Below are 12053 nucleotides of genomic sequence, written 5' to 3' on the forward strand. Positions count from 1 at the left end.
GCTGTGGGATCTTCCCGGACCAGGGCACGAGCCCGCATCCCCTGCATCGGCAGGCGGACTCTCAACCACTGCGCCACCAGGGAAGCCCCCTAGCGTCTCTTTAATGCTAAAGAATTTTATTTTCATTTTCTATGTACAAAAGTAACATTTAGGGAATTCCTTGGTGGTCCAGTGGTTAGGACTCAGCACTTTAACTGCCGTGGCCCAGGTTCTGTCCCTCGTCGGGGAACTAAGATCCTGCAAGCCGCTCAGCGCAGCTGAAAAAAGAAAAAGTGACACGTTTAGAGTTTGTTTTACAAGATGGTGGTGATGGTTGCATGATGCTATGAATGTACTAATACCACTGACCTGGACACTTAAAAATGGTTAAGACGGCAAATTTTATGTTACGTGTATTTTAGTACAATAATAAGAGAAAAAGTGATATATTGTTATTAAGTTCAGAAAAGTATAGAGCAGCACACCATGCAGTCATGATCCTTTTAACTAGGAGCAACTTCTGGAATATTTCCATCCATTGTTTTTCCATGAGTCCTGTAACTGAGGTCATACTCATGTATGTACAATTTTGGTTCTAGGTTTTATACTTCTTTTCAAAATGGTAACTTTGATTGTATAAAGAGTACCTACTTTTATGTCAAAAAAAAGAGAATATATAACAAAAAATATAAAAATTCTAAAATATAAAAAAATTTTACATATTCTATGTGGTACAGATTACGTTATATATTTTCCTACCACCGAGAAATGACTATTAACATTTTCTACTTATCTTTCTAGAATTTTTTCTATACACATATATGTTTATTTTTACAGATAATGGTTCATTATTCTAACTGTATGCTTTGTTCACTCAACAGTTTATCAGACGCATATGTTCATGTCAGTAAATAATCATTTATATAATCGTTTCAAAAAGCATTTCTGAGCTCATAGAAAGTTCCACAAATTGTATAGAGAAATCCTATGTACGCTTTATACAGATTTGCCAGTTTTTAACATTTTTCTGTATTTGCTTTATCATTTTCTGTGTCTACCTTGAGATTTATTTTCTCTGGACCGTTTGAGGCTTAAATACATCATGTTCCTTTACTCCTTAATACTTAAGGGGTATTTCCTAAGAATAAGAATGTTCTCTTATATAACCATGGTAGAGTTTAAGACATTTAACCTTGATGCAGTCATTTGGCTGTTTTATTGATTTTCATCCTTTATGGCCTTTCCCCTTACAGTACAGAGCCTTGTCCAGGGTCACGTACTGTATACAGTTGTCAACGTCATCATTTTTAGTGGAGTGAATTCCATCTTCTGGATATTTCATTTGTCTTCTACTGCTTTTCATTTAGGGTTTTTGCAATTTTTTAAAGCTTTTTTCACTTAACATTATATTGTGTTTTTTTAAGTCAATAGAAGAGTTCCATATGAACCATCATTTTTAAGCTATAGGATATATTCCATCCTGAATATGCTATAATTTACTTAAGTCATCCTCTTACTGTTAGGTATTTAGGTTGATTTTTAAGGGATTAAAAAAAGTACCTAAATATATTTCTGTTGTACATTAATATTTTCTACCTTTAGCATTTTTATTTTAAATCTGTTTGCAAACATGGAAATACTGGGTTTAAGGGTCAGGTCCATTTTCTCTTCTTCCTTCCCAATAAGAAAGTTGGCCCTAAAATGCTGGATCACGAAGGGAAAGAAGTCCCAGGAAATCGAGGTTACAAGTACTTTGGAGCAGCGAGAGACCTGCCTGGCGTCAGAGAGCTGTTCGAGCGAGAACGTAAGTAACTGGTGCTCGCCGGGGTGCTAGCCTGGAGTTCTTAGTCCTGCTTGTAACAGTAGATGTGCCATCTGCAGGGCACTCTTCCTATGCCATTTCTTAGCCGCACAGCAGCCCCGTGTCCTCAGAGGATCATCGTTCTCAGGGGGGCACACAGTTGGGGTGAGAACGGGAACGCAGAACTGGCAGGTGTCAGGTTGTAGGCTCTGCCCACACCCGTCTGAGTGTGAACGAGGAGTCTTCCTGTTTGCAGTTCAGCCAGCTTCATTTTCAGTTACGTGTTCACTTGAAAGCACTCTTAGCTGGAGCACACATGACACCTCGGGCCGAAGCCCGAAAGGCACAAGCAGAGGAGAGTGAGCCCAAGCCGGGTGCCGTCTCCGCCCCTGCCCTTCCCGCCGCAGCCCCGGGAGCCTCCACAATGCACGTGGGCGCCGCTGCTCTGCAGTTTCTGTGTCCCTTACTTTTGACTTTTCAAAAAGCGGTCCAAGCACTTTATAGAAAGCAGTGTGGAAAGCAGAGAAGGAAGAGACCAGGATTCCTCCGACTGCTGGCGTTCTGCTGTTCCCTTCCAGTCGGTCTTCCTACTTGTTTAAAAATACAGTTCTGCTCATTCTTAAATTCATTATGCACACACTGGTTTTGCATGAGTGATTGACATCACTTAAAATAATTCAGAGTTTGAATATCATGCCGTGTATTATGAATGCAGTATAACTTTATTATAGACAAGTTGTAAACTACAGAAAATCAGAAAAAACACCCACGTTTTCACAACTTATAGATGATGGTTGTTGACATGTTGGGGTGTATCCCCTTCCAGTTCTTTAAGGCTCCTAAAATGAGGGTGTGCTGTGTATGTTACTTTTTTTTTTTTCTTTTACATTGTTTCTAAATTTATTTTTATTTATTCCAGTCATAGAGTGTCGTTTGTTTTTTTTTAAACCAAGAAAGTGCACAACTTAGTCTTAATGCGTATAATGGAAATAGTAGCACAGGGACTTCCCTGGTGGTCCAGTGGTTAAGACTCCGTGCCTCCACTACAGGGGGCACGGGTTTAAACCCTGGTCGGGAAACTAATATCCCGAATGCCGCACTGCGACAAAAAATAAAAATAGCACAGTCCCCTTGACCCCCATCCCAGTGCCCTGCTAGAGATGACCCGTCACTGTTATTATCTGTTTGGAATGTTCCCTTCCAGCCTTTTCCATGCACTTCCATATTTATCTCATCAACTAAATTACATCAGCACAAGTGACAGGTGACTCAACCCCAATTACTTTAGGCAGAAAAGCCTATAAATTTATTGGCTCACATAACTGACAAGTTTGCCTTCAGGAATGGCTGGTTCCAGGTCACATTGCTCCGTTTTGCAGTTTTGGCTTCCATCTTGTGAGCTTTTTTCTCTGTCTCACTCTCCTGTTCTGGTGGCCGGTTGTCCGTCATCAACTTAAATTTTGTTCTCTCTCAGCAACAGATTTTTTTCCCCCAAACAGTTCAAGCAGAATTCCCAGAATTGAGTCTGGTTGGCTTTGGTTGGATCACAGCTCCATCCTGTGGCCGGAATGCATGCAGTGCTCTGAGCCTGCTAGCTTTCAGCCCTGTCCTGGATGCAGCCCACGTGGTGGAGGGGTGGACAGGGTTGTGTGTGCAGTCCGTCCATGTCCTCTCATGGTTCTCCTTAGAATGCCAAGTGATGTGATGGTTTAGAGAGTCTCAGGGATTAACCGTACTTGGTGTGACCATCCCTCCTTTGGTATTTAGTTATTTCTAGATGTTTATAATTATAACATTTTTGCTGATCTGGTGCTTGGAACAATGTATTATTTTAATTTTTTTGTTTCCCCCCCATTACTAATGAAACTGACAATCAAATTCAGTTACTAAATGAAATTTTCATACATAAGAGTTTTTTCTTCTTCAATTATCAGCTTTTATTCTTTGACTAATCTGTTGGGTTGTCATTTCCCTTTTGATTTTCAAGTAGTACCAAATATTCTGAATAGTAATTCTTAGTCTGAAATTATTTTCGTCAGGAATTTCTCATTTATCTTTTTTGTTTGTAGTTTCTTTTGTTTTATCCGTATTCTTAGTTTTTTCATTAAATATTGTGGCATTTCCTGTGTTGATAAAGCACCCTGTGAAGCAGCATTACTGGGGCTGCAGGATCGCCTCCCCTCCGCCATGCTTGAATTGCCCGTCACAGTCCTTGGCTGTCCAAGTTTTCACTGTCGTATAAATAACGCTGTGATGCACACCTCTGTCCGTAAAGCTTTGGCGGCTTTTGTTTCTGTTTTTTAAATTAGGATAGATTCCTTCTAAATGGACTAATTGGGTCAAAGATTTCAACACTGATTTAATTTTACTTATTTATTTATTTAAAATTTATTTATTTATTTATTTTTGGCTGCATCGGGTCTCTGTTGCTGCACGCAGGCTTTCTCTAGTCGCACTGAGCAGGGGCTGCTCTTCGTTGTGGTGCACAGGCTCTAGGCGTGTGGGCTTTTAGTAGTTGTGGCTCGTGAGCTCAGTAGCGGCTCAGTAGCTGTGGCGCAAGGGCTTAGTTGCTATCCGTGGCATGTGGGATCTTCCGGGATCAGGGCTTGAACCCGTGTTCCCTGCATTGGCAGGTGGATTCTTAACCACTGTGCCACCAGGGAAGCCCTCAACACTGATTTTAAAAAGGGTGGTACCACGTATATAATCCCATTACTAGTGTAGAGAAGTGCCTATTTCCTGATATTTTCATGAACACACCTACTATATGCCTGCGTAACATTGTATGAGGAGAAGGCTTGAGTGAGATCATGACGGGGAATTCAGCTAAGCTGGTGAATTCTTTCTTTTAGCTCTTCCTCCTCCAAGAAAGACACGCGCTGAGCTCATGAAGGCGATCGATTTTGAATACTACGGTTACCTAGATGAAGACGATGGTGTTATTGTGCCTTTGGAACAGGAATATGAAAAGAAACGTAGGTCTGCGGGCATTTCATTTCATTGCTGCTGGCATCTGGTTTCTTTTCTCTCCCTTGAAAGTGAGGTTTTATTTTTATTTTTACAAAAGGGACATTGTTTTTTTAGGGCTTTTTAAAGAGTTGAAGTGGTTGATGTACAATATTATGTAAGTTACAGGCGTGCAGCGTAGAGATTCACAGCGTTTAAAGGTATATTCCCTTAGCGGCTATTATAAAATATTGGCTGTACTCCCCATGTCGTATAATATATCCTTGTACAGCTTATTTTATCTTTTTTAATCCAATTTTTAAAAAAAATTTTATTTATCTATTTATTTATTTATGTTTGGCTGTGTTGGGTCTCCGTTTCTGCGCGAGGGCTTTCTCTAGTTGCGGCGCGCCGGGGCCGCTCTTCATCGCGGTGCGCGGGCCTCTCGCTGTCTCGGCCTCTCTTGCTGCGGAGCACAGGCTCCAGTCGCGCAGGCTCAGTAGTTGTGGCTCACGGGCCTAGTTGCTCCGCGGCATGTGGGATCTTCCCAGACCAGGGCTCAAACCCGTGTTCCCTGCATTGGCAGGCGGATTCTCAACCACTGCGCCACCAGGGAAGCCCCAGCTTATTTTATCTTAATAGTTTGTACCTCTTAATCCCCTACCCCTAAATTGTCCCTCCCCCCTTCTGTCTCCCCACTGGTAACCACTAGTTTGTTCACTGTATCTGTGAGTCTGGCTCTTTTTTGTTATATTCACTAGTTTGTTGTACTTTTTAGATTCCACGTATAAGTGATATCATACAGTATTTGTCTTTCTCCATCTGACTTACTTCACTCAGTATGATAATCTGTAGGTCCATCCATGTTGCTGCAAATGGCATTATTTCATTCTTTTTTATGGCTGAGTAGGATCCCATTGTGTATATGCGTGTGTGTGTGTGTGTGTGTGTGTGTGTATGTGTGTGTCTGTGTGTGTGTGTATATATATACACCACATCTTATTTACCCATCCATCTGTTGATGGGCACTTAGTTTATTTCCATATCTTGGCAACTGTAAATAGTACTGCTATGAACGTTGGGGTGCATGTATCTTTTCGAATTAGTGTTTTTGTTGTTTTCAGATATATACCCAGGAATGGAATTGCTGGATCACTTGGTAGTTCTAGTTTTAGTTTTTTGAGAACCTCAGGGTGCTGAACTGGGGAGGATCTGGGTGTGTCCCCTAAAAGCTGCCCTCCTGTCTGATTCCTATCTGATTCCTGCCCACTGTGGCAGGATGAAGGTGACCCTTTCCAGCAGGGAGGCCTTGGCCTCGCCCTGCATGGGGTTTGACGCTTTCTTAGAGGCCAGAGTGAGTAACGCCTGCTCTCCCTTGTGTGCAGTTAGAGCCGAGTTAGTGGACAAGTGGAAAGCAGAGAGAGAGGCCCGGCTGGCAAGAGGGGAGGAGGAGGAGGAGGAGGAAGAGGAGGCCGACATCTACGCCGTTGCCGACCAGGAGGTACTGGGGGGCGGCGTGGGACCCCCTGGCGCTCACCGCCTTCTCTGTGCCGCGGAGGATGGGGGCTCGGTAGCAGGAAGCGCAGACGAGGGGCCAGGGTCGAGGCCCGGCTCTTGCCCCTGCCGCCATCTGAGGCTTCGGCCTTCTCTCCTAGACGGTGGGGATGGAGGGCACCTTCCGGGTTCACAGGGAGGGTTCCAGAGAGGAATGGCTGTGAGGGCACTTGTTAAACTGCTCTACGCCGGGGATGACTTATGTGCATCTCAGAGATGGGCCCTCCTGAACATGCTGGAATCGGATTTATAAACACATTTGAAGACAGTGTGTTTTGGCCCGTGACCTCATTGTTTCTGCTTAAATGGCAGTGTCAGCAACTCTTCTGTGGTCTTAACCGCCATCTGCTACAGCTGGAAACCAGCCCAGAGCAGAGAAGGGACTTCCTCAGGGGGTCCCGGTTGGGGATGGAGTGATCCCTAAGGCAGTGCCCTCTTGCTCCCAGCAACCCTGCAGGCCTTGCTCCCTGGGCAGGTCCAAGAGCAACTGATTTGCTCGACCGAGCAACGGGAAGGGAAGCATCCATGCCTGGACTATGGGTCAGGCCCTGTGTGACATCACATGGCTTGCCATGATGTCAGTGGCAAGGAAGCAGGCTCAGAGAGACTTAGTGACTTAGTCACCGTCACGCAGGATCTAGCAGACCTGAGGTTCGTGCCCTCAGGCAGGCATTTGAAACAGGATGGCAGCGTGCCCCAGGAAGATTTTCTCTAGATGCAAATAATCCATATGCTCTTTCAAGGGATGTTTGTTTAATGAGTGGCTACTGTGAGGCCTACTCAAGGGGCAGGACAGCAAACATGCTTCGCTTGTAGCTTGAAGCCCGGGGGGACAGTCCGGTCAGCAGACACCGTGGGAAATGGCAGCCGTGATAGGAGCTCTGGGTAGCGACATGGTGAAGGCAGGGCCAGTGAAGGCTTTTCTGGGGACGTGACCCTTCAGCTGAGATCCGGAAACAAGGGGGAAGTAACCAAGCGAAGAGGCAGTAGGGAACAGTGTGAGCGGATGACCCCATGGGAGCGTGGGGGACAGAGGACGGGCCGGTGGCTGGAGGGCAGAGTGGGGGCAGAGTGGAGGCTGCGGAAGGGGAGGTGGGCCGAGCAAGGGCCCCGGCTCCCCTGGGGAAGCATTTTCCTTTACGGTGAGAGCAATGGAAAGCCATCAGAGGATGTAAAAATTGTTTATCCTGAAATGCTTAAGATTTACGGGAAGTTGCACAGCTGCTGCCGAGGGTCCTGTGTCGTCCTTCACCCAGTGTCCCCGGTGGCTTGCACAGTGACAGTGCAGTGTCCACCGAGGGACCTGACGTGGTGTGACGTGTGTGGGCAGTGCTATGTCTTTCATCACATGTGTGGATTCTTCGGGGCTACAACAGCCTTCCTTGTTGGAGTGTGCCCTGAGGAGTGGAACTTCCACCCGTGGGCTCGCCTGCCTCGGTGGATGCAGCCCGACTTTCCCAGAGCCCTGGGACCAGTTTCTCCTACCAGAGGCGTCTGCGGCTTTCCTGGCAGTTGGTGACCTGGGGCAGGGGGTGGGGTCAGGGTCCAGCCCAGAGCCCTGCAGGCAGTGGACCTGCCGCCACACAGGCCTCCTCTCTCCTCACGCCTTCAGGGCTACATCATTCCTTAGGTTATGAGTGGTCTCTGCTGACTCACAGGCAGCCTCTGAGTGATGCTTTCTTCTATATATGCTTTTTTCAAGTTTAATTAAAAAAATAGATCATGTATTCTCAAGACTCAAAACGCAAAAAGTATACAGAGATTTAACACAGCTTATCTTTCGCAGCCCTGTCCTCTCTCCGCTGGCTCTCACTGAGATCACCGGCTTCTCTTTTCTTCCTCGTACAAGAGGTCGTGCAAAACACAGTGTTCTGTTGCTTCTTGTACTTAACGCTGTGTCTTGGGTGTCTCTGTGTCTGAGAACAGAGCTTCCTCGTCGCTGTATTTCCTTTTCAATGGCTGCAGGCTGGTGCACATTATGGCGGTGCCAGCACTTACTAACGGTCTCCTCTGCGCGGCCTCTGGTTGTACTCTTTTGCAGTCTGATGAGGAGGGCGGCCAGGAGAAAGGAGGGGAGGACGGGCAGCAGAAGTTCATCGCTCACGTCCCGGTGCCGTCGCAGCAAGAGGTAGGACAGACTGGGGGCCGCCTGGCCTCCGAGGGGCCCCATGGGGCGCTGTGTGGTTTTCTTGGTCCTTCCTGTCCCTTTGGGCGGCTCTCACTCCCTTCCACAGGGCGTTGGTCCCTGGGCTCAGGTTAGGGCGAGGCGTCCAGACGAGGCAGCGTTCCGTCTACCTTGGAGGCAGCAGTCGAGCACTCTCTCCCTCACCTGCTCCCCCGGCGGAGACCTGGGCCCTGGGATGCAGAGTGCTGGGCTCCCGGCCGGGCCCAGGCGGCGTGTTGGCCTTACGGGGCCTGCGGCCTGAGCCCTCGGCTCTCCCGCCCGCAGATCGAGGAGGCGCTCGTGCGGAGGAAGAAGATGGAGCTCCTGCAGAAGTACACCAGCGAGACGCTGCAGGCCCAGAGCGAGGAGGCCAGGCGGCTCCTGGGCTACTAGGCCGAGCGGGCCGCCGCCAGCGCCGTGCGGGGTGGGCCGCCCGGGCTGCCTGCCCTTCTCCTGCTCCCTCCCTCCCCTGCTCTCGCCTGTGTGCTGGCCAAGGGCCGTTTGCCTGCCGGATGCCCTGGTGTCACCTCGTCCCGGCGTTTTGCTGACGTGTGAACCCACTTACTTCTGTCTTGAGTGTGTAGGGCACGCTGCTCCCTGTCAGCCTTTGAGTGTCTCACGTAGCCACCTACCATCATTTGGTGGCGAGGGCGACCAGTTAGTGACACTCCTAAGAAACGCAGACGTGTTCGTAACTCCTATGGAAGAATGAGAAGGTGTGTGGGCCCCCGAGCGCCTCTGGCGGAGCTCCGCCTTCAGGGCAGCCCTGCCCTCAGTTCAGACCCCTCAGCTGGCCTTGCTCCTTCCTGCCCAGGTGGCAGGAGTTTGAGTTTGCTACTGCTGTCTAGGACTGGTTCTGCAGAGAGCTATTTTTATTAAAGATTTTTGTGTGAAAGGCAACCTCCGGGTTTGGGCTGCCTGTCTTGAGGCCGTGTCTGCACTTGGACCTGAGTGAGGTTCACAGTCACCGCGGGGGACGGGGTCCCGGAACACGCAGCCCTGGTGCGGGAGGGCTGGGACCAGCGGCGGCCCATCTGGGAGCTGAGGAGGTGACGGGGCCGTCCTCCCGTGGCCCCCGTGGCCCCCGCACCCACGGCTGCGGATCAGGGCTGAAGCGGCAGGGCCCGCGGCGCCGGCCTATGGGGAGCGCACAGAGGATGGCCAGGAGTCGGTCCAAACCCGCCATCCCGGCCGAGTCTTTCCCTCCCGGTGGGGAGAACCCACAGCAGAGGCCGCAGCTCCGGGCAGAGTGGGGGGCTCCCCACCCTCGGGAGGGGTCCTGGACATGTCCGGCGGGCCTCCTGAAGGAGACTGGGGGCAGCGGAGCAGTGCCAGCCTGAATGAGGGGCTAACCATCAGCGTGTGACCTGCCTTAGGATGTTCCTGAGCCAGGGTGGAGGGGGTGAGGCGAGGCCGGGCAGGGTGGGGAGTGGCCTGTGGGGAAGGTGACCTGGGGCTTCAGAGCTGGGAGGGGAGGGCAGGGCAGGGCACAGGACTGGGCCCCGGGATGGGGGTGGGGGGCTTCCCTTCCCTTCCCTGGAGGCCGAGCCCCTGGGCAAGCGTGTGCCGGGAGCAGAGAGGGTCAGGGCTGGAGCGCTGGGAGCCCCGGGGGCGGGTAGGGTCAGACTCAGCCCTGGGACCCACACCCAGCCCGGGGCTGGCCCCGGGCAGGGGCTCAGGAGCGAACTCAGTGGGGACTTGGAGCAGGTCCCTCTGGACTCCGGCCTCAGGTGCCCTGTCTTAAAGGCCAGGACTGGACCTGGTGCCCTCCGAGTTCCCCCCGGGTCTGGGCAGTCCCATGGGGTGGGCAGAGGCAAGCGGAGGGCCTTGGGACAGCCAGCCCCTGGGGAGCGTTTGGAGGGCCCAGCTCAGAGGGCCCAGTTACAGGGTTTTCGTCCAAGGGTCACTCGGGTGGGGATCCTCGCATTCAGTGAGAGCAGGCGGTTCAAACGACAGGTGTTTCTTGTCCCTGGAAAGATGGTTGGCAGGTGCCTGGAGCTCTGCCCGCCTGGACAGTCCCCCGAGTCTCCTCCCATTGGCCCCCCCAGGGGCTCGCGGTGGCTTCCCCCGGTGGGATGCGGGCAGCACAGGAATCAGTGTCTGGCGTCTGAGGAGACGGGCTCTGCTCATGATGCGCAGGTGTCCCTGGCAGAGATGGGCCAAACCCCAGGCTTCTTCCGGTACTGCAGGCCCCGGTTATTTGTCTGCCAGGGGCTGGAGCTGAGGTCTCTGCAGGGCTCCCCCCAGGCCTGGAACAGCAGGGGAGTGTGGCCACTGGTGGGGGTGTGGTCTCCATGGCCCAGCTCCACGGAAACTTTGACAAAATGTTTCATGGTTTATACCAGCTTTGGCTCTGCCCACGGTTTCCCAAACACAGATATACATGTCCATGGACTTCGCGCCCCTTCCCTCCCCTCTGCCGCGCCGGCCCGGGTCGTGAGTCTGAAACACCAGTCTCCTGTCATGCCTTGAGACTCCCACACCAGCCCCACCCGGGCCCCGCAGCGCCCTTCTCCCCTGCACCCCAGCCCTCTGCACTCTGCCCCAAGCCCGCGTGCTCTGGCTCGGGCAATTTGTAAACCTGGACGAGATTAAAACCTTTCAGGGCGAGGGGACCCATTTCGTTTCCTCCCAGACCGCCCCATGCCCACCCCATCCTCTGCTACCATCAGCATCTCACTGCTTCCTCCCGAAGCCCCTGCTCATACTAAGGGAAGCGGTGACAGCAGAGTCCAGCCGGGGGGCATCAGGTCCACTAAGGAGCAGACAGGTCCATGGTGGGGGTGGCGGATTTTCACATCTGCTCCCCTCCTGCCTCACCCTCTCGCACTCTCCCCCGCAGAAGAAGGCAGACTAGAGGAAGGGTCTCCTGTAGGGCTGCCCCTCACGCTTTTCTGCGTCACTGAGCTTCCCGAGGGGCCGGGGCTTGTCCCTGGCGTCTGTCTAGCAGGCCCACTTGGTGCGGGCAGGGGGGCTGGGAGCGAGCGGGAAGCTGTGAGGGGAGGAAGCCAGGGCACCCCTCCGCGGCGGGCACAGCGCCTGGGGTGGGAGGGCACCGCGGGGCTGGCGGAGGTTGGGGCGGAGGTGCTGAGCCCGGTGGCCCTGTGTTTCCAGTCAGAGCCTCCTGTGTGCGACTGGTACCTTGGAATGAAGCAGGGCTCCTTTGGCCTCCGTTAGGAGGTTTGGGGGCAGTGGGAGGGGAGAGCGGACGTCTGACGTTTCTCTGGCCACCAGGCTGCTGCCCCGAGGAGTCCTCCCAGCCCTCAGCCAGCACCAGCCCAGGGCACCTAAGTCTACAGCTGCTGTGGCATATTTTTGCATTCTTGCTGCTTTCAGTTTTTTAACATTTTGCAGCAAGCACTCTTCTGTATTAAGAACACAGGGCGTCATGGCTGGTGTCTGGTCTTCGTGGTGTTTTCCACGTTTGTTTCTGACCAGGGGCACGTTTTCATCCCTAGCCTGGGTTCTTCCAAAGAAAGAAAACCCGGATGATGTCGTTAGAGGCTGTATATTTTAATGTGACTGTAGAAGGAAAGGAAAAGATGAGAAAAGAAGGAAGGAAGGGGGAGAAAGTGTCTCACCACTTGGAGGAGTTCTGATCCACACGAC

General features: G+C 51.3%; 1 protein-coding gene across 1 annotated transcript in view; it reads left to right on the plus strand.

The window, feature by feature from the left end:
- Positions 1–8855, plus strand: part of ISY1 (ISY1 spliceosome associated protein) — a 17705-nt gene extending 8850 nt beyond the window's left edge. Inside the window, exons 7-11 of the mRNA XM_007465287.1 lie at positions 1666–1783; positions 4633–4755; positions 6112–6227; positions 8322–8408; positions 8730–8855. Of these exons, the coding sequence (XP_007465349.1) occupies positions 1666–1783; positions 4633–4755; positions 6112–6227; positions 8322–8408; positions 8730–8837 (552 nt within the window). The 3' untranslated portion in view covers positions 8838–8855. The remainder of the gene's footprint in view (positions 1–1665; positions 1784–4632; positions 4756–6111; positions 6228–8321; positions 8409–8729) is intronic.
- Positions 8856–12053: the final 3198 nt, after the last annotated feature.

The sequence above is a fragment of the Lipotes vexillifer genome, unplaced genomic scaffold, assembly GCF_000442215.2.
Source record: "Lipotes vexillifer unplaced genomic scaffold, Lipotes_vexillifer_v1.1 scaffold1115, whole genome shotgun sequence".
Taxonomy (NCBI): domain Eukaryota; kingdom Metazoa; phylum Chordata; class Mammalia; order Artiodactyla; family Lipotidae; genus Lipotes; species Lipotes vexillifer.